The sequence below is a fragment of the Malaclemys terrapin genome, chromosome 7 (assembly GCF_027887155.1).
Source record: "Malaclemys terrapin pileata isolate rMalTer1 chromosome 7, rMalTer1.hap1, whole genome shotgun sequence".
NCBI classification, from domain to species: domain Eukaryota; kingdom Metazoa; phylum Chordata; order Testudines; family Emydidae; genus Malaclemys; species Malaclemys terrapin.
The window spans coordinates 46,031,355-46,053,125 of NC_071511.1; the positions used below are offsets into that span (position 1 = coordinate 46,031,355).

General features: G+C 54.9%; 1 protein-coding gene across 2 annotated transcripts in view; it reads left to right on the plus strand.

Moving 5' to 3' along the window:
• HEMK1 (HemK methyltransferase family member 1) overlaps window positions 1-15,642 on the plus strand; it is a 61,263-nt gene extending 45,621 nt beyond the window's left edge. For both annotated transcript variants that reach the window (XM_054036075.1, XM_054036076.1), the window contains 4 exons: window positions 8,343-8,448; window positions 11,178-11,273; window positions 14,762-14,875; window positions 15,217-15,642. In XM_054036075.1, coding sequence (XP_053892050.1) covers window positions 8,343-8,448; window positions 11,178-11,273; window positions 14,762-14,875; window positions 15,217-15,316 — 416 coding nt within the window. In that variant the 3' untranslated portion in view covers window positions 15,317-15,642. The remainder of the gene's footprint in view (window positions 1-8,342; window positions 8,449-11,177; window positions 11,274-14,761; window positions 14,876-15,216) is intronic.
• Window positions 15,643-21,771: the final 6,129 nt, after the last annotated feature.

Here is a 21,771-nt window from a genome sequence, read left to right on the forward strand (position 1 = left end):
AACCGTCTGTAATACCCAACGAGGCCCAGAAACTGCCGAACATGCCGTTTGGTCGACGGGGTGGGACAGTCCAGGAGGGCCTGGACTTTCCCGACGAGGGGCTTGACCCGCCCGCCCCCGACGGTATAGCCGAGGTAGTTGGTCTCCTGCCAGGCAATACGGCACTTTTTGGGGTTGGCGGTCAGGCCCGCCTGTCGTAGGGACCTTAGGACCGCCGCAACCCGGGGCAGATGGTCCTCCCAGCCGCGGCTATAGATGACCACGTCGTCTAGGTACGCTGCCGCATAGTCCTGATGGGGCTGCAGAAGTTGGTCCATCAGCCGCTGGAAGGTGGCTGGGGCTCCATGGAGACCGAATGGCATCCGCGTGAATTGGTACAGCCCCGTTGGAGTGGCAAAGGCGGTTTTCTCCTTTGAGGTCTCCTCGAGGGGGATCTGCCAGTAGCCTTTGCTGAGATCCAAGGTGGTGATATACTGGGCCTCCCCCAGGCGGCCCAGTAACTCGTCCACACGGGGCATCGGGTAGGCATCGAAGTGCGAGATGGCGTTTACCCTCCGAAAGTCGATGCAGAAGGGCGGGTACCGTCCGGCTTGGGCACCAGGACCACCAGACTACGCCACTCGCTCTGGGACGGCTCAATGACGCCCAGAGCCAGCATGGCTCTTACTTCCTCCTCGACCGCATCCCGCATCCGATAGGGCAGGGGCCGGGTCATCTCTCGAACCACTTTCCCCGGCTCGGTCTGGATGGAGTGTTTGACCAGGGACGTGTAGCCCGGTACGGCCGTGAAGGTTCGCTTGAAGGCCTGCAGCAGGCAGTTAGTCTGTTTACATTGCTCTTCCGTGAGCGATTGTCCTAATTGGGGTGCCGGGGGGTCATCCGTCGAGGGTACGTGGGGTCCCAATTCCGGCTCGGGCGGGCATGGGTTAATTAAGAGGCCCTCCCGGTCCTGCCACCGTTTCAGCAGGTTTACGTGATACCGCTGGGTTCCCTTCCGCTTGTCCGGTTGCCGCACCTCGTAGGTGACGGGACCGACCTTACGCACGACATCGTAAGGTCCCTGCCACCGGGCTAACAATTTTGACTCACTGGACGGGAGGAGGAGTAGGACACGGTCTCCTGGTTGGAACTCCCGGACTTGGGCTCCCTGATCGTAGGTTCGTTTCTGCCGCTCCTGCGCCGTCTTCAAATTTTCGCGGGCCAGGGCTCCGGCCTGGGCAAGGTATTCCTGTAACTGGGTGACATATTTCAGGAGGCCCTGGGCTGGGGACGCTGACTGTTCCCAGGTCTCTCTCATCAGGTCTAAGAGGCCCCGTGGTCTGCGTCCATACAGCAGCTCGAAAGGGGAAAATTTCGTTGAGGTCTGCGGGACTTCTCGGATGGCTAGCAGCAAGGGTGGAAGGAATTGGTCCCAGTGGCGGAGGTCCTCTGCGGGGAATTTCCGCAACATGCTTTTCAAAGTGCGGTTAAACCGCTCCACCAACCCGTCCGTCTGCGGGTGGTACACAGACGTCCGGAGTTGTTTGATGCCTAAGAGGGCACAGACCTGTCGCAACAATTGGGACGTGAAGTTCGTTCCCTGGTCGGTCAGGATCTCTCTAGGCAGTCCTACTCGGGCGAAGATTTTCAGCAATTCCCCCGTGATAGTCCGGGCGGTAATACTTCGCAGGGGGATGGCTTCGGGGAACCGAGAGGCATAGTCCACCAAAACCAGGATGTATTGAAACCCCGCGGCACTTTTTGGGAGGGGGCCCACGAGGTCCATGGCGACCCGTTCAAAGGGCGTCTCCATCACTGGCATGGGGACCAGGGGTGCCTTGGGGATCCCGGGCGGGGCGACCCTCTGACAGTCTGGGCAGGAGGCGCAATATTCTTTCACCTCCTGAGAGATTCCTGGCCAAAAGAAGCGCGCCAGGATTCGAGCGAGCGTCTTCTCTCACCCCAGGTGCCCGGCGGCTGGCACATCGTGGGCCAACTTCATTACCGCCCGCCGGTGACACAGGGGCACTAACAGTTGGGTTTGTGGTTCCTGGGTGCGGGGGTCACGGTCCACGCGGTAGAGCCGGTCCCGGCGCAGCTCAAAGTGGGGCCACAGGGTGGCCCGCTGGGGGTCCACAACACTCCCGTCTACTGCCGCGAGCTGCTCGTAGAAGCGGCTAAGGGTGGGATCCTCTCGCTGGTCCCGACAGAAATCGGTATCGAAGCGGGGCTGAGGGGCCGGCTCCGGTGGCGGTCCCGCTGCGTCCGTGTCGTCTATCTCGGTCGCCGGACCCTGCTCGGGGGTCTCGGATGAGGACCCCAACCGATCAGCCTCCAGGGCCGGCGTGGACCGTAGGACTTCCTCAAAGGCCGGCCAGTCCCGACCGAGGATCACAGGATATGCAAGATGGGGAGCTACCCCAACCACCAGGTGTCGGGTGATCCCCGCGATGGTTAGGGGGACCCGGGCGCTGGGGTATGATCGGACATCCCCATGGATGCATTGTAGATGAATACATCCGAGGCGGGTATCACCCGGCGGTACCAGGTCCTTACGGACCAACGTCTGGCCACAACCCGAGTCGATCAAGGCCCGCGTAGTCCGTCCTCCGACGGCCGCCGGGACGGTCAGCTTGGGGTTCATGGCTGGCCTGGCTCGAGTGTGGCCCGCCCACACTTGCCCATAGCTGCAATCCATCTCCGGACAGTCTCGCCGGAGGTGCCCCATCTTCCCACAACTGAAGCAGGGTCCGAGTTCAGGTCGTCTGCTCCTGGGGCCTTCTCGGCTTGGGCTCCGGGGGGGGCTTCGCCGAGCCCTTGGGGGCCCCTGGCCCGGGGCCACTGGTCCGGTCCGAGGAGCCGGGTCCGCGTGCCGGGTCCGGGTCTCGCGGCGGGGGTCGGGCCTCGGTGCGGGGTGTCGTGGTCCGCTCGGGGGTTCCCCTTTCCTTTCGCCGCGGACTGGTTCGGGCCCGGGGCGGCGGAAGGTGGGCCCTACTGCATCTTCGGCGGCCAGGAAGTCCTCCATTAGCGACACTGCCTGGGCCAGCGTCGTCGGCCGGTGGCGAAGCACCCAGGCGCGCCCTCGGGAGGGTAGGGTGTGCACGAACTGTTCCAACACCACCTGCTCGGTTACCTCCTCCGCCGTCCGGGTGCCGGGCTGTAGCCACCGTCGGCAAGCCTCTTTTAAGGTTTGGGCCACTACCCGCGGTCGGGCCCCGGTGGGGTAAGTCTGGCCCCGAAACCTTTGTCGGAAAGTCTCGGGACTGACGTCGAGGGCGTCCAATATCGCGGCCTTCACCAGGTCGTAGTCCCGTGCTTCCTCAGCCGCCAATCCACGATAGGCCACCTGGGCCGCCCCCGTCAGGTAGGGGGCTAAGAGGGTAGCCCACTGGTCCCTGGGCCACCCGGCGACGAGGGCTACCCGCTCGAACGTGACCAGGAACGCCTCCGGGTCGTCGTCTGGGCTCATCTTAGTCAAGCGAAGGGGGGCAGCTAACCGCGGCATCTCCGCAGCCTCCCCTGCCGGCCCCGGCGCGGGGCGAGGGAGCGTGACCAGCAGCTGCTGCAGCTGGACTCCCAACTGCCGCACCAGCTGTTGCTGTTGCTCGAGCTGGGCGGTGTGCTGCTCCTGCTGCAGCTGGAGTTGGGCGGCATCTCGCTGCTGTTGCTGCGCGAGCTGAGCGGCCTGCTGTTGCTGTTGCTGCTGCAGCTGGGCCGTCTGCTGCCGCTCCTGGCTCTCCGTGAGCAGCTGAAACAGCCGCTCCATATCCATTCCTTAGAACGGGGGGGGGGGCAATGGCCACTCCCCCTCTAGCCCCTTCTCACAGGGGCAGGGGCTCGTGCCCCACGTTGGGCGCCAAATGTAGTAGGTCCTAGCCGGGGCTCGACCCTTCCGGGCAGGAGGGGAGCCACACCGACTCACTACTGTGGGAACAAGCAGTCAGTTAGTCCCGAAACTCCGGCTCTTTGGTGCAGAGTCGGAGCAACCACAGTTAAAGCTCAGGCCCTTGACTGCAGGGGCCTGAGCGAGCAAGTAGTTCAGGAGCCCAGGCCCTGGGTCAGGGCGGGGCAAACACAGTTAGGCTCAGGCCCTTGTTTGCAAGGGCTGAGCAGGCAAATAGTTCAAAGCCCGGGCCCTGGATCAGGGCGGGGCAAACACAGTTAGGCTCAGGCCCTTGTTTGCAGGGGCTGAGCGAGCGAATAGTTCAAAGCCCAGGCCCTGGATCAGGGCGGGGCAAACACAGTTAGGCTCAGGCCCTTGTTTGCAGGGGCTGAGCGAGCAAATAGTTCAAAGTCCAGGCCCTGGATCAGGGTGGGGCAAACACAGTTAGGCTCAGGCCCTTGTTTGCAAGGGCTGAGCAGGCAAATAGTTCAAAGCCCGGGCCCTGGATCAGGGCGGGGCAAACACAGTTAGGCTCAGGCCCTTGTTTGCAGGGGCTGAGCGAGCGAATAGTTCAAAGCCCAGGCCCTGGATCAGGGCGGGGCAAACACAGTTAGGCTCAGGCCCTTGTTTGCAGGGGCTGAGCGAGCAAATAGTTCAAAGCCCAGGCCCTGGATCAGGGTGGGGCAAACACAGTTAGGCTCAGGCCCTTGTTTGCAGGGGCTGAGCGAGCAAATAGTTCAGAGCCCAGGCCCTGGATCAGGGCGGGGCAAACACAGTTAGGCTCAGGCCCTTGTTTGCAGGGGCTGAGCGAGCAAATAGTTCAGGTAAGATATGCCTAGGCTTTCTGTAGCCGAGCGTTGGGTGAGGGGGAAGCCTGCCACCCGTGCGGAGGGTGGCAGGGGGGAATGCAGGCCCACCCACTCCACTGCGTTCCAGCCCGGGGCCCTAACAGCGGTTGCTGCCGCTGCTGGTCAGTGGGGTATCCAGACCGCAACACACTGACATAGGCTCACACTCAGTTGCAGCCGGACCGGGGTCGGCTACCCCCGGGCTACTTCCGTGATCCCCCTCAAAGCCTACCTCGTTCGTTGCGCCGGGATCAGGCCAGTCCATCTGCATGGGCTCCTCTCTGCCCGGGCTCGGCGGCAAGTCCGGTAGCTCTGCCGGGAAGTCCGGCCAATGGTCCTCAGGCGGCTCCTCTGGATAGCAACAGGGGCGAAGGGGTTCGGGTCCAGTCTCACCCTCAGGGTTAGTGGGGTGCGGTTCCCAGGGACTCTCCCAGTGGCGGGCGTGCACGGGCTCCGGCGGCTCCTCCTCGTAGCGGGCCCGGGGTAGCTCAGGCCAGCTAGGGTCCAGGCCTCGGTCTTCGACGGTCTCCTGGCCGGGAGCTCCCGGCCGCACGTCTGCTCCCTGTGGTGGCTGGCCGCCGACTGAGCTCTGGCGGCCGGCCTTTATACTTCCTGTCCCGCCCCTTGACTTCCGGGGGGCGGGGACAGGCGGTGGTGGTCCCACCCACTCTGGTGCCTGCACGTGGGCTCCCTCTTCCGGGCAGGAGGGGAGCCACACCGACTCACTACAAGGACCAAAAAGCCAGACATGTCCAGGAAAAACCGGACGTATGGTAACCCTACCTAACTGCCCCCCAGGACTCCATCCCCTACCTAAGCCTCCCTGCTCCTTGTCCCCTGACTGCCCCCTCCTGAGACCTTCCCCTCATCCTAACTGGCCCCCTAGGACCCTACCCCCTACCTGTCCCCTGACTGCCCCAACCCTTATCCACACCCCCCATCCCCAGACAGACACCAGGGACTCCCATGCCCCATCCAACCACTCCCCACCCCCTGACAGCCCCCCCCCCCCAGAACTCCCGACCCATCTAAACCCCTCTGCTCCCTGTCCCCTCCTGGGACCCCTTCTCCTAACTGCCCTCCAGAACTCCACCCCCTACCTAATCCTCCCTGTTCATGTCCCCTAACTGCCCCCTCCTGAGACACCCCCCCAACTGCCCCCCTAGGACCCTACCCCCTACCTGTACCCTGACTGCCCAAAACCTTACAGCCCCCTCCGAACTCCTGACCCATCCAACCCTCCCCCTGCTCCCTCTCTCTTGACTGCCCCCTCCAGAACCTCCCTGCCCCTTCTCCGACCCTCTGGCCCCCTTACCGTGCCGCTCAGAACAGCGTGTCGGGCTCCACACGCAGCCCCACACGCTGCCGCGCTCCCCCATGGAGTGCAAAGCCCGGTTCCCACCCTCGCAGAGTGCTGCAGAGCGGCACGCTGGGCAGCAGGAGGAGCTCCAGACTGCCAGAGGCCTGTTGCGAACGGCCAGCCGGCTGCGAATGCAGGGAGGGGGAGGGAGGGAGAGAGAGGAGGGGAGTGAACTCAGCTGCAGGGGAGAGAAGGGGGAAGCGGAGGAGGGGCTCTCTCTGGCTGCCAGAGCCCCATGCAAGTGGCACCATCTGGCCAGCTGCCCTGTCAGCCACGCGCATGCTCTGCATGGGGGGGAAGTCCAGACATTTACAAATTCCCCCCGGACACTATTTTTAACTGAGAAAAGCCGGACGTGTCCGGGGGAAATCCGGACGAATGGTAACCCTACACAAACATCTTCCCTAGCTCCCAACTCCTTCCCTTTTCTTCCACTCCTTCATATCCATATTGTCTGCAGCTTTGTCAGATAAGCTGGGTTGGGCCTGGTCACTGCCTGGCTGGGAGATGTGCAGTGGTGGATTTAGAGTTAGTGGGGCCTTGTACGCAGCTTCATTTTCGGGGGCCCCCCTTGGGACCCAGCCAAGAAAAAGAACATTCTCTCTTATCCCCCCCCCCCACCGTTTTTCATTCTTTTTTTCTTCATCCTACTCCTATATTATAAGTAATAAGAAATAAATGAAAATAAAGTGAGGTACCTTGACTGGGGTTGGGGTGCGGGCTCTGGGCTGGGGCAGAGGGTTGGAGGGTAGGAGGGGGTGAGGGGTGCGGGCTCTGGGAGGAAGTTTGGGTGCAGGCTGTGGGCTCTGGGCTGGGGGTTGGGGTGCAAGAGGGATCGGGCGGGCGAGGCTTACCTTGGGTGGCACAGCTCCCAAAGTGATCGGCACACCCCTCTGGCAGCAGCTCCTAGGCGAGGACGGGGGATCAGGGGGTCTGTGCGCACTGCTGCCTGCAGGCGCCGCTCCTGCAGCTCCCATTGGCTGCAGTTCCCAGCAGGGACATGCTGGCCGCTTCCAGGAGCGGCATGGAGGGAGGGAGGCAGGCAGCGCGGGCAGGGAGATGCCTTAGCCCTGCTGCACTCCTGCTGACACATCTCTGCATGCCCTTTTGGGGGAGGGGGACAGCGGGTCTCCGTGTGCTGCCTGGGGCAGGGGCAGCGTGCAGAGCTGCCTCCCCCCCGCCAAGGGCACGCAGAGTTGTGCCAGCAGCCGTCGGCTTCCGGGAGCGACGTGGGGTCACCGGCCGCGGAATGCAGGCAGCCTGCCTGCCTGAGCCCTGTTGTGCCACCGGCCGGAACTTGGGGGCAGGTTGTCAGATGAGATTTGTCCTGCGTTTTGGGGGCCCCCGTCGTTGGGAGCCCCGTGCCACTGCACTGTTTGTTGAATGGTAAATCCACCTCTGGAGATGTATAAAGAAAACCAGGGTGCTGCAGGAAGTGGGGTTCATGAGTCAGTATGTGACACTCTTCTCCCTGGAACTTGCCCCACTTGGGCAGTGGGAAGCATTGTGCTGTGGGGGGTGGTGTCTCATACATACGCATGTAACCAAGGTGCTGACCATTTGTGCTCCCATAGCTCTTTAAGGAAGAGTAGGGGTGTTCTCCCCGGTGTTCTGTCCAAATTCAAACTGTAGTAATTCTGTGTAGCCTAAAATTCTATTTGTGGATCCAGATGGATACGGTATTCTTCACTCTGGATCCAGGTAGATTCGGTATCCTCCACTACATCAAGGCATTGTGTTGCAGCACATTGTTTGTGTGAATGATTGGTTACCATGTGCTTAGCTCTGTTATCGTATTCTGTGGGTATGTCTGCACAGCAGCCTGAGGTGCATTTACAGCTTGGGTGGACAGACCCGCTCTAGCATTGCTAAAAATAGCAGGCTAGACATGATGGCATGGGCTTCAGCATAGGTTGTCCAAGCCCGCCCAGGACCTTGGGGACGTATTCTCATTGCTAGCCTGCACTTAAGTCCATGCCGCCATGTCTACACTTCCATTTTTAGCAGTGCTAACATAGATGAAGCAAGCACAGACTTGTCCCCCCAAGATGCCATCATTTGGGATTGCAATGTAGACATGCTCTTTAAATTAAGGTGGGAAGGTGGACCAATTCAGGTTAGCCTAACAAAATGTGAAATTAAATCCTATCCACAGAGAGAGAGAGAAACCTGTACCTATAGAGTTGCTGTTATCAAGATCTTACTTGGGTAATGAGCTTTGAAGGTATATAGGTATGGCTGATATTTGGTTTTCATTCTTTTTCTGCTGTAGGTTCCCGGGAGCAGCTCCTCCCCTGGGGTCATGTGGACACTATAGTCAGTAACCCACCTTATGTCTTCCATGGAGACATGACTCACCTGGCTGAAGAGATCCTCAGGTGATCAGATAAGACCTTTCTATCTTTCTCTTTCCCATGCATTATTTCATCCTTCTCTGTTCTCTGTAGAGAAGTTTCAGGGGTCTAGTACCAACAAGTTAGGAGATATCCGTCGGGGATGGGGAGTGGTGGAATGCAGTCCAAGAAGGGCAACCACCTGACAATACACTTATTTGGAAGCCCGTCCCTTTCATTCCTGCACAAACAGGATCTTGGTATTTTCTCTCCTTCAGACCTAGTTCAGAGATTCCCTCTTGGCCCATTTGTTCCCTGGTGAGCTTGCCTACTTCTGATACCATGAGGAATTGGGCAGAAGACATGTGAAAACGCTACATGACTTAGAGAAGGGATCTGTGAGCTGGAAACACTTTCCCTTGTTTCTGGGAGAGCAGGAGTGGTGTTGAATGCCTGGCACGTTCCCATGCTAACTCACTGTAGTACGCTCCTGAATGTCTCCTGGGTAGTGATACCCCCAGGGTTGAATGGAGCAGCTGTAGTAATCAAGCTGCAGCTCAGAGGGGCGGAGCTTAGAACTGACTTGCTTTCCATTGATAGCTATAACAAGAGCCACCATCAGTTACAAGGCTTTTGTCTAATGAAAAAGCTCTGAGTAAGGCCATTTGGGGACAGTAGTTGGACCAGTGATCTGATGCATCACCTTCCTCTTTGCCTGTTAGTTTCCCACAAAACTGATTGAACTGGAGGTTAGAACTGGTTCCTGAGTCCAACATCTGGCATGATGCTAGTCTGCCACATCCGCCCCTCCTCCCCCCGCCCCCTCCCCAAAAACAGAACAAAACACCCCCGTCCCTGAAAGGTGGAAACTTCCTGTTGTAATGATGTGCAAATTCAAACTTTTCTGAACTAGGTAGATCCTTCTGTATTGTACCCCACAGTGTGTTAGGTTAGATGGCAGCTCAACTTGGCTGTTGGCAGTGCTTGAGCCAGGAGAAAAAGTGATACGTTGTCCTGCTACCTACTCACTTTTGCACCAGTGACATAATTGCACCTTCCTAGCGGCCCAATTAAAGCACTGAATAATAATAATGCCACCTACTGGCCAAGTGAGTTGTAGTTCTGGTGAGTGCCCTTAGGCTGAGAAGGCAGTGTGGTGGGCACCAGATGGCAAGTGAGGAGACCTGGGTTCTAGTCCACGTTCTGCCCTGAATATTCTGTGGCACTGGAAACAAATCATTTAACTTCTCCCCCCTCAGTTTACTCACAGTAAAATGGGGGTAAAACATTTATCCACCTTTGTGCAGCACTCTGAAAGGAAAAGGCCTGTGCCAGAGCTAAGAATTACTATTACAGTAACTCCTCACTTAACGTCCTCCCGCTTAACGTTGTTTCGAAGTTACGTCGCTGCTCCATTAGGGAACATACTCGATTAAAGTTGTGCAGTGCTCCCTTATAATGTCGTTTGGCTGACTTTACAAAGGAGCATTGCACAAGTTCCTCTTCTCTGCCTCCTCCCCCTCCCCTTCCTCCCTCCCTCCCAGCGCTTCCCCCTTAGGACTTTCTGGGGGGTCAGGCAGGGAGTGAGTGAGCGGGTAGCTGTCCCGTTTTCCTCCCGCCTCCCCCCCCCCCCACCCCCGGAGCAGGCAGGGCCACCCGCAACGCAGGGGCTTTAAGGGCTGCAGGGCCCTGGGCTAAGGGGGCCCTGGGGCCCTGGCCTGCAGCTCTAAAGCCCCTTTTGGAATGCGGCCCTGCGAGCATGGGCCGGAGGAGCAGGGGCAGCCGCGCAGCCAGCGGCCAGAGAGAAGCGGTGCTTTGAAGGGGAAAGCGCCGCTTCTCTCCAGCCGCTGGCTGCGCGGCTGCCCCTGCTCCTCCTGAATCCTCCGGCCCGTGCTCGCAGGGCCACATTCTGAAAGGGACTTTAGAGCTGCAGGCCAGGGCCCCGGGGCCCCCTTAGCCCAGGGCCCTGCAGCCCCTGCATTCCGGGTGGCCCTCCCTGCCGGGGGGGGAGGGGCAACTCCCAGAATCGCGGCCATGGGGGCAGTGCCACGCTGCGCAGAGCCACTTGCACACCTTCTGCACCAAACAGGAGCTGCCCCAGGTAAGTGCTCTGCACTTCCTGCCTGCCCCAGCCCTGAGCCTCCACCCACACCTGCACCCTAACTCCCTCCCAGACCCTGCACCTCCAGCCCTGAGCCCCAGAGATAAGCCAGGGGCACCTCCCCACCACAGTACAGTACTGTATAGTATATAATGCCTTTTGTCTGCCCCCCAAAAATTTCCTTAGAACCTAACCCCCCACATTTACATTAAATCTTATGGGAAAATTGGATTTGTTTAACATTGTTTCACTTAAAGTTGCATTTTTCAGGAACATAACTACAATATTAAGCGAGGAGTTACTGTACTATTATTATTAAACGTGACTGGCAGGAGCAGTGCTATAGCTGTCAACAGGAGATCAGGAATGCCTGATTATGTTTGCCCCAAGGCTCTCTCAGACTAGTCTCAGTGGCAATCTCCGAATAACTTCCTCTATTACACATACCACCCATCTGGGTCGCCAGAGGGATCTTACAAACCTTTACAGATTCCAAAGTTACTGTGACCTTTCCACTGGGACACAGCCCCACAAGCCATCGCTTTCATGTGCCATGTGCCAAGAGACCCCTCTAGTACTTGTTCCCAGTGGGAGATGCTACTAACAACACATTTTACTGCTGTCTGTAATGGTGGGTAATGGAGAGATTTCATCCCTTGTCTTCAACCTTCAGCTACGAGGACCTTGGTGCCCTGGATGGGGGAAATGATGGGATGAGAGTGATCAAAAAAATTCTGGCTCTGGCTCCTTGTATCCTGAAGGATCATGGGTAAGCGCTGATGCTGTACTAAAATCCTAATGCCTATCTACATTTGACTTTTCATATCTTCTGCCTATTCCCACCTCATATTTTTTATGATCAGAAATATAAGCAAATACGAGGGGGAGTCGAATGCACATAAGAGAAGAGGGGAAAAAAGCCATTCCCTCTTAACATAAGAATGTCACATGCATTAGTAAAGAATTACTGATATTAATACAATCAGCCAGGGGATTATGCATCACACTGGTGATGCTTGGTATTGTTGCCTGGTCATTATTTAAGTGACTCCAGACTCCAAAGAGAAACTACTGAGCTCCAATTCATTTGCAAATTTGACACCATCAGATCAGGATTAAACAAAGACTGTGAATGGCTATCCAACTACAGAAATAGTTTCTCCTCCCTTGGTGTTCACACCTCAACTGCTAGCAGAGCACCTCACCCACCCTGACTGAACTAACCTCGTTATCTCCACACTGATATATACCTGCCTCTGGAGATTTCCATTACTTGCATCTGAAGAAGTGAGGTTCTTACCCACGAAAGCTTATGCTCCCAGTACTTCTGTTAGTCTCAAAGGTGCCACAGGACCCTCTGTTGCTTTTTACAGATTCAGACTAACACGGCTACCCCTCTGATACTTGATTATTTAAGTGGGTACCTAGATCTTAAAGAAATGAGGAAAAGCAGAGAGAAGAGAATAGCAGGGGAAGAGATGAAAAGGGAGAGCAGAAAAGAAGAAAACACTTAAGTGGAGAGATATCTGGAGAGAGAAGCACTGTAGATACCCCTGGGTCGGTGATATTTATGGACTGTGGTAAGATATCTTATAAAACATCCCAGGGGGGGAAACATCCCAGGGATTGTTTCTTGAGGGATTAATCTTCTCCATGATAAATGACCAGGAGATTCCCTGCTTCCATTCACTACCTTGTGATGTCCCTCATGGGATACTAGAGATCAGCACTGTAGCCCTCAACTTAGTCAGGACGTTCTAAGGGCATGTCTTCACTACCCGCCCGAATCGGCGGGTAGAAATCGATCCCCAAATCGTCGCGTGTACTCCACCTCATCAGGAGGAGTAAGCGGCGTCGATGGGGGAGCCGCAGCGGTCCATTTGCCGCCGTCCTCACAGCGGGGTAAGCTGAATCGGATACTTCGACTTCAGCCACGCTATTCGCGTAGCTGAAGTTTGCGTATCTTACATCGACCCCTCCCCTCTAGTGTAGACCAGCCCTAAGTGTCTAGTGTGACAGTCCTGACTTTTTACCAGTTCAAGAGAAGTAATTGAAAATCTCCTGTTTTGTGACATTGGAACAGGAATATTCAGTGTCATTGTGCTACAGGGGTGCAGACATGGAGTCATATTCGTTCTTAGAGCTTTGGTTGACCACTGAAGCACAAAATCTTCTTCAGAGTTTCCCAGGATTAAGCTCTGTAGAGTGCTTATTTTGTATTTTAAGGTGGAGCCCATGTTGATGGGAGAGAGTTTTTAAGGTCAGGAATGAGATCCAAATCCAGGCATGTAATTAATTTGGCTGAGGTAAAGAAAGTGTTCAGTGCGGGAATGTTTGGGGATTTTCAAAGGGGCATATAGTTAGGGTTTGGCTCTTTTTTTGCAGTTTGGTGTAGCCTACAAAACTGTCAGTGGCTGCAATCAGTTTCAGAAAACTAGGAGTGAATTCAGATAGTTCAGTGATAGCTGTAAACACACTACCTGTGTACATGGAGAGCTTTATATTCCAAGGTCTCTTTGATACCGGAGTGAATTTACAGCTGCTGAAAGCTGCTGAGTTGACAGTTCTGGAAACTGACGTGCCCTAAGTATTCACCGAGCTAGAACAGTATGAGCAGCAGCAGCACAAACCTCCAACCACCTTCCCTGCTGATGTGAGTCATGCGCAACCTGCAGTACCTACATCAATGAATGCAAAACAGAGTATAGAGTCCAGGCCCAGCTAGTCTTTGGCCTCTCTGTTGAGACATCTGGCAAGGTGGTGGCTTTTTTGGGTTGGGTCCCTGTCCAGTAGGAACTGGACTGAGACCAGCACCACTTGTCAGGTGACCAGATTCAGACAAGCAGCCTGGAGATAAAGGCTCCTGTCACACTGGTGGTGTACCTTAGGAGCTAACAGCATTGCCTTCAGTGCGGCTACCCTGATGTGAAGGTGCTGTGAGAGGGGACTCGACCCCTGTGTACCTCAGGTCCGGCCAGCCCTCTCCCCTCATCCTAGTGCCTCAGGCTCACAGTCGTTCATACTGCAATGGCCTCCGTCATCACCCACTCCCTGTTAGCCTCATCTCTGTCTATATTAGGTACTTAGATGACCCCCACTACCATAGTATCTGAGTGCTAGTGAGGCAGGGCAGGGCTCCCATCCCCTTTTTAGAGAAGGGACTGAGTCCCAGAGAGACTTGCCCAATGTCACACAGAGTCTGTGGCAAAGAAGGGAATTTTCCGCAGTCTCCCAAGTCCCAGGCTAGCGCCTAACCCCCAGACCATCCTTCCTCCTATCTAGATCCTTTCCCCGTCCCCCTCTCTTTTGTACGATCCCCTGCTATATGTTCAACCTGTGGAACTCTTTGCCAGAGGATGTTGTGAAGGCCAAGACTATAACAGGGTTAGAAAAAGAACAAGATAAACTCCTGGAGGATAGGTCCATCAGTGGCTATTAGCCAGGGTTGACAGGTATGGTGTCCCTAGCCTTGGTTTGCCAGAAGCTGGGAATGGGCGACGGGATGGATCACTTGATAATTACCTCTTCTGTTCATTCCCTCTGAAGCACCTGGTATTGGCCACTGTTGTAAGACAGGATACTGGGCTAGATGGATATTTGCTCTGACGCAGTATGGCTGTTCTTATGATTGGTCGTTTTATGAGGGTGATTCTATCAGGCTGAGTTATGAAGACATTTCCTGTGCAAGGCTCCAAGCAGCTTGGTGGGGATGCTTTGCAGATACAATTATTTTTTATGATTATCTCCCATGGGGAGTTGGTGCCACCCAACTGATGCAAGAGGAGAATTGTTACTGCCATCATTGAGTTACAATTGTAGCCTAGAGCTTGCCCTTCACCGTCAGCCTGCCTTTACCTTAAATCTTTGGAGTCCATGGCTAGTGCTGTCTCTATTATAGGTTTACTGATTCACAGGCCATAATCCCAAGCCTGCATCTCAGTGGCCATGGTTTAATTACGCAGGTTGAGTAGAACCTTACTCTATGAGGAGTCCTATTGAACTCAGCCTTTACTCACTGTAAGTAAAGGTTCCTTTAGTATCTTACATTTGTTAGCTCCATGACCACTTTGCTTGGACAGTCCAGTGCGGTTGGTTGTTCGGTCACTGGGTTCCAGAATTTCACAGGCCAAACAAGCTGGTCAGCTGGATCCTTCCACGGAATTATCTGGCATCCTAGGAAAGAGAGTCTGATATTTCCAAGCTGGTCAAACAAAATGTGTTTGTTTCCCCTCCACATCCCCACACTTGTGTTTTCAGGAGTGTGTTTCTAGAAGTTGATCCCAGACACCCAGAGATGGTGGAGAACTGGCTGCAGAATTACCCTGATCTGTCCCTCTCCGTCTCTGCCACCCACAAGGACTTCTTTGGAAAGTAAGTGTTTTCTCTTCCTCCGACTGTTCCCTTCAACTGTATGCAATTGCATCCAGCCCTGGGTACAGTCTCCCTCTGCACCCTCGTGTCTTGAGGTTAAACTCAGAGGGACTCAGTCACTAATTAGTGCACCCCCTTCCTAAACACCTGCATCCTTTGAACTCCTCAAACTTCTAATTTATCTTGAAGTGGGAGTAGTGCCAAGCATTCCTGACTCATCTTAGTGTTGACATTATCTGATGGGATTATCCTTCATGGAAAATTGTGGCTTTACATGATGGGTGTGGATTCATATTCTCCCTGGCAAAATGTAATGCCGTGTTCATTCTTATCCCCAACAGGCCAAGGTTCCTACACATCCAAAAGCATAAAGCAGGTGACCGCATCAACAAGAACAGCTTTGCTTGTCCGAGCGTTCATCTCCCTGGAGTTTCTTGCTGAGTCGTCTGTTGGATCCCTGCACAGCAACAGGAACCTGGCCCTCCACTGCATTTCCCAGCATTCTGATCTCTTCCGATGGACCCCTGCCCCACCTCCTTTCTAGTGATCCTCCAAGTGAAATTCTCTGTCAGCAATGGATGCACCAGTGACCGAGTCTGCAGAGGTTTCAGCTCCCACAGATGGTCGGACACAGATTATTAGCTCAGTCAGCTAAAGCAAGACATAGGTATGAGAACCTGGCATAGAGGGAATCTCAATTCCAAGCATCTCATTTTGTTGAAGCTGCAAATACATATGATAAAAATACAACTTCTCCATGCATCAAATGGCACTTTTAGTTCGTAATGAACAGCATAGGTCTTGCCCTGGAAAAAGAACTTAAGATTGTTGGTAGGTCTGTTTCTTTTTAATTATTATTTTTTAAACCTCCACTTTCAAAGCCTATGAATTCTTTTGGCGGGTATGCTCGGAGATTCCAGAACTAATGCTTCAGATTCAATTCTGTCCCCGCAGCTCCCAGTGTTCCTGAGTGATCCTACCATGACAAAGCACCGAGTGCAGCCTGTCGCTTCTGAGCAGCCCTCCAACAACAAGCCAGCATGCACAGTCTTGCTCTCCTGAGCGACCTTTCAGTAACAAACCAGCACATTTGCAGCCATTATTCCCAAATGGGCAGTATTCTACAGCTCAGACAATGGGATTCACAATGGAATGCTTTGTGAGGAAGATGTGGGATGGGTTTAAACCGGAATTTAGTGGTAATCGACAGGGCCGGCTTTAGGCCGATTCAGCCGATTCGGCTGAATTGGGCCCTGTGCCAAGAGGGCCCCGCGCTGCAGCTCTCCACCCCGCTCCCAGCTCACTTCTCCCTTCTCCCCTCCCCTGAACGCTCTGCCCCCTCCCCTGCTTCCCGCGAATCAGAGATTCGCGGGAAGTCTGAAAAGAAGCAGGGGCGGGCCAGCAGCACAAGGTAAGCTGGGGTGGTGGGGGCGCGAGAAGGGCTCCGGGGAGGCGCCGCACGTTCCCGCCAAGCACGCAGGCCCCAGCGGCTCTGGCCCGGCTCGCGTCCGGCCCAGCCCCCGCGGCGCGGCCCTGCTCCGGCTTGGCCCGGCCCCCGCGGCGCGGCCCTGCTCCAGCTCGGCCCGGCCCCCGCGGCGCTGCTCGGGTCCGGCTCGGCCCGGCCCCCGCGGCGCTGCTCGGGTCCGGCCCGGCCCCCGTGGCGCTGCTCGGGTCCAGCCCGGCCCTGGCCCGGTCGGCGCAGCTCCGGCCCGGTCCCCGCGGCATGGCCTGGGTCCGGCCCGGCCCGGTCCCCGCGGCCCGGGTCCGGCTCAGCCCCAGCCCGGCCCCCGCGGCGCGGCTCCAGCCCCCGCAGCGCGGCCCTGCTCCGTCTCGGCCCGGCCCCCGCGGCGCTGCTTGGGTCCAGCCCCCCCCCTCCGCGGCTCGGCCCCCGCGGCTCGGGTCCGGCCCCGGCGCGGCCCCCGCGGCTCGGGTCCGGCCCGGCTCCCGCGGCGCGGCTCCGGGTCGGACCCAAGCCCGGCAACCCCGGCCGGAGCGCGGCTCGATTCCTGGGGGCGGGGCTTGCAGCAAGCCCCACCGCCAGGAATCGGGCCCCGCTCTTGCTAAAGCCAGCCCTGGTAATCGACTCCTTTCTTTGGCAAATCTAGTTTCAGACAGAACGGGGAAAGCTTTGTATCTGAGCCTTGAGGACTGTGTTTAGAAAGAGTAGCTCTTTCTGGCATCCTTGGCTTATTTCCAGAGTCCTGTTATTTTAGGTCCTGTTGTTTTAGCTCCAGAGCAGTGGTCTCCAACCTTTTTACGCCAAAGATCACTTTTTGAATCTACGGGCAACCCAGGATCTACCCCGCCCCTTCCCCGAGGCCTTGCCCCTTCCCCAAAGCCCCACCCCACTCACTCAGCCACCCTCATTCACTTTCACCAGGTTGGGATTTGGGGTTTGGAAGGGGGTGCAGGCTCTGGGCTGGGGGGGTTGTAGTGTGGGTGGGGCTCTGGGCTAAGCGTCGGGCAGGGGGTTGGGGTGCAGGAGGGGGTGAGGAGTGCAAGCTTTAGGAGAGAGTTTGGGTGCAGGAGGAGGCTCCAGACTGGGGCAGAGTGTTGGGGTGCAGGAGGGAGTATGCGGTGCTGGCTCTGGGAGGCGGCTCAGGGATGGGGGTTGGGGTGCGGCCTACCGCCTGGCAGCACTTACCTCCAGTGGCTCCTGGTCGGCGGCGGGTGCAGCGAGGCTAAGGCAGGCTCCCTGCCTCTCCCGGCCCCACACTGCTCCCAGAAGGTGCCAACGCACCCCTGCAGCCCCTGGGGTGGAGGATGCGGGGGGCACGTGGCTCCGCATGCTGCCCATCTCTGCAAGCACTGCCCCCGCAGCTCTCCCGGCCAATGGGAGCTGTGGGGGCAATGTTTGCAGGCAGGAGCAGCACACAGAGGGAGACCCCTGCGCACGCGCCCCCGGGGCCATGGGGCTGCAATGGCCGGTTCTGGGAGCGGTGTGGGGCCGGAGTAGGCAGGGAGTCTGCTTTAGCGGCAGCCACACCACACTGCCGCTGGAGATCGCGATCGACTGGGAAATCCTCTAGGATCGACGGGTTGGTGACAACTGCTCTAGAGGAGTGGGAGAAAAGCTTCTGATATTCCGTTTGAGCTTTCTGTTTATACAGCACCTAGCACATTGTGAATGTTACAGGTAACATATAAAAACATAATAAAACAGTGCTGCATGTTCTGTAGATGGAAATGAGCCTCAGTTCAAACCAGCTCACACAAGAATTGCTGTGTAAAGAGTAAAATAATTATTTTGCGTATTGCAGTGGGCCCAAATCAAAACCCTCCTCCACGCTCCCCGTCAGATAATAATACCTAGCTCCAATGTAGCATGTTTTACCCATAGATCTCAAAGCACTTTACCAAGAGGGGGTCACAAGCATTATCCCCATTTTACAGATGGGGAAACTGAGTCACGGGGAGAAGTGATTTTCCCAAGGTCATGCAGCAGGCTAGTGGCTTAGCCTGGGATAGCAGCCAGGACTCCTGGCTCCTCAACAGTGCAGCTGGAATAGCGAAGGTTTAGTTCCTTGTTCTGTTTTATCGGGGGAAGTGACTCAGGCAATAGAGATGCCTGAAAGAGCAAGGGGAGAATTCACTGGAGTGGAGAGCCAGAGCAGTCTGTTATAAGTAATGGGAGGATTTAAAGCCAAGTTGCTTTCTTGTTTTGCAGTTGGTAGCTCCTCTCCTGGCCAGCTTTGGCCAGCAGGAAGGAATAGCCAAGCCAAGGAGTCTGAGCTGATCTCAGAGGAAAGCTGCGAGAAGTCATCAGAATGGACCGCACACTTGTGGGATGGAAATATCCATTTGGTGACCTCTGCGGTCTCTGAGCACAGCAGGACGTGCTGCTGGGATATCCTCCAAGGCTGGGCTGTGAGTGCCTACTCAGACATTTAGTTGGGGCCTGCGTCAGTGCTGCCCACATCAAGCTTCGGCATATACATGTGGGGCTGTTTAGAAAGCACCACCAGATTCCAAGGGCTTTACTAAACAGCAGCACACTCTCACACTCCCTCTCTCTCTCTCTCCACTGCTTTCATAATCACTCTTTCACTCTTGCCCACTCCTTCATTCTCATTTTTCCTCTGGAGCCTTGCACACAACTTTGCAAGTCACCTCAACCCTGACTGATGTGCCAACACCCAGACCCCAGCCTGGATCCCATCCAGAGCCCACCCCACCATCACTCACAACCCAGCCTTTACCTTGGTCCCATTGTTGCCTATTGCACAATCATGTCCCTGTCCCCTCCTCCCCCCAAAAGTACATCCTGTGGGCCTGCCCCACCACTGGAAGTGGCCCCTCCGGTATCCAAAAGCCTTAAAAACAAAAAAGAACCCTCCTTCATGTGAACATGCTAAGAGAAATTTAACAAAAGAGCAACAGGGAGGGTGGGACTCAGGCTCCATCTGCAGTGATGCTCCCCCTGGGTTTGTGAGTTGGGGAACCATGTTTTGTCTTAGTTTTACCCACATTCCAGCTGAGATGATTCCCAGCAGTTTTGCAGGCCAGTGAGGGAGAGACCAAGCTGTTCAGAGAACTTTAAAAAACAACAACAACAAAACAACACATCCACCTAAACTGAAAGCTAGAACTGTCTTTTTAAACTGAGTTTAAACCGAGTTCCCCGACTCAGCAATGGGTGCAGCTACTAAATGGTACTTATCTTTGGAGCATATAGACAACCTGTAACTCACTCTAGCAGGATTTTTAAAAGCATGATTTAATGACTGGGTAAATTAATGATTAGATGAGGTTTCAATGTCATCATACTGCATTCTTCAAGACATAAGTGGTCACCTGCAGCAGTCTAGAACAAACTGCCCCTGTGCAGTTAAATGAACGGGTGGCAAGGAGCATTATAATTTTCCTCTGAATCATTGATTATTGGCCTCAGCCAAGAGCAGGATACTGTACTAGGCAGGGTCATGGTCTAATCCAGCAGAGCAACTACTGTCTTCCAACATTCGTCTCTCTTTTTTAGAAAACTGATTACATTACAGCCATTGTGCTGTACTGTGATTCCGTGGTACAGAAGATCATGCAACACTGCTGATCTTCTCTTAAGGACAGGAGTGAGGGAAAATCCTGTTCTCTCCCCCTTGTGGCTGGGCAGCATTTCCCAGCTCAGGGAACGTGTTTGTCTAGTGTGTTCCATAGTGTCTGATATACCTTTGGCCAAACTCTCTTTGGTGCAGAAACTTTTCAAAACAGCTGTGAAGGAGCCACTGACACTCCCAGAATTCCTGCTTTCCCAGAAGACTGGGCAGTTAGGGACGATGCTAACATGTAAACTATAGGATTTGAGATTAGCTCTCTGAGAAGTTTACAATTGATTAATGAAGCTGCAAGAAGACTAACATTTCTGCTTACATTTTACACAATCAAATAACTTATTGGGGCTCATTCTCTGTTACTTGGCACATGCTTTAATTCCATGGAGTCTTATCAAGGAGATGGCTTATTTTTCTGAAACAACACTTGAAGAGGTTTGTTTTTTTCTGTGGGGTTGGAGGTTGTGTTTTTAGGGGCTGTTGATGTATCTGCTAGGACCATTTCCTGGAAAAGGGGTTGCAAACCACATGGCCCATTAGGTGGTGCTGTGATCCCAGTCTCAGCTGCATTGGTGTTGGCTACTGCTCTTAAGCAGGAAGATATAGATGTAGAGACAGAGAACCGTTCTGGCTACAGGTATGGTTGCCAACCTTCCAGGATTGTCCTGGAGTCTCCAGGAATTAAAGATTATTTAATTAAAAGTTATGCCATGTGATGAAACCTCCAGGAATACATCCAACCAACACTGGCAACCCTCACTATAGGATTGTTGTTTGTTTCAGAGTCACCTGGTTTTCTGAAAAGTCTGTTCTGAAATACAGACACTATCTTTGTTTATAGGATTCTAATCTAGATACTATGGTGATGAGGGCTATTTGAACACCTGATAGTCCTTAATCCGGGGCTCTCAGCCACTGTAGGTAGCAGCAGGGACCCCGGAGCCCTAACAATGGTGGGTGCTGGACCCTCCTCCCTCCCTATTTTGGCACAGTTAGTTTTAGTAAATGTCATGGACAGGTCACAGGCTTCTGTGAATTTTTGTTTATTGCCAGTGACCTGTCTGTGACTTTTACTAAAAATATCCAAGACAGAATCTTAGCCTTAGGGATGAGCCATTTCATGAACAGTAAGAGCCAACCCCAAACTCACGCTGCTTTTTCTTTGAGGTTTGAAAAGTTGTGTTTAATTTTGTTTAAAAGATAATTTCTGTGCCCTGCTTGTGCTCCAGGCTGCATCCAGAGGCTGGAATACTGAAATACAGTGAGGTAAGCTGCCCTTGCATGGCCAAACCAGGGAGTGCTGGAAATCTCAAGTCTGATCTGGCCAGACTTCAAGCCCAATGGCTCTTTCAGAGAGGTTCGGATGCTCTTTGGATGGGCACCGGACTTTCAGATGCTTCTCCAACCTGAGGAGGGCCAAAGGTACAGTCCCGCTCCAGTCCCTTATAGTTGAAACGGCCTGCATCTCCCCAGCTTGGAGGAATCCCCAGAGGGCATAGGGCTGGCATAGTCACTCTTACCACACCCACTTCTTGCAGCCCAGGTGTTGTGAACATGGCCAGAACATGCTGTGCACATGCTGTCCCCACTCGCAGGCTGTCCTTCTGAGGCTTGCCAGGTGGCTACTGTGACCTCCAGGGCACTCTAGCATGTGCTGTGGCTGGGATGAAGCCTGGTAGGGACCCAAAGAACAATAACCAGCGGCCACACACCCTGAATCCCTAATTATACCAAGCAGTTTTTGGCTACAGCGGAGAATCTGGGTCTTGAACCATTTTGAGGTTTGCCCTTTGTCAGAGGCTTGTCTCTTTCATCTGCACCTGCCGGTGGTGAGAGGGTTTACAGGTT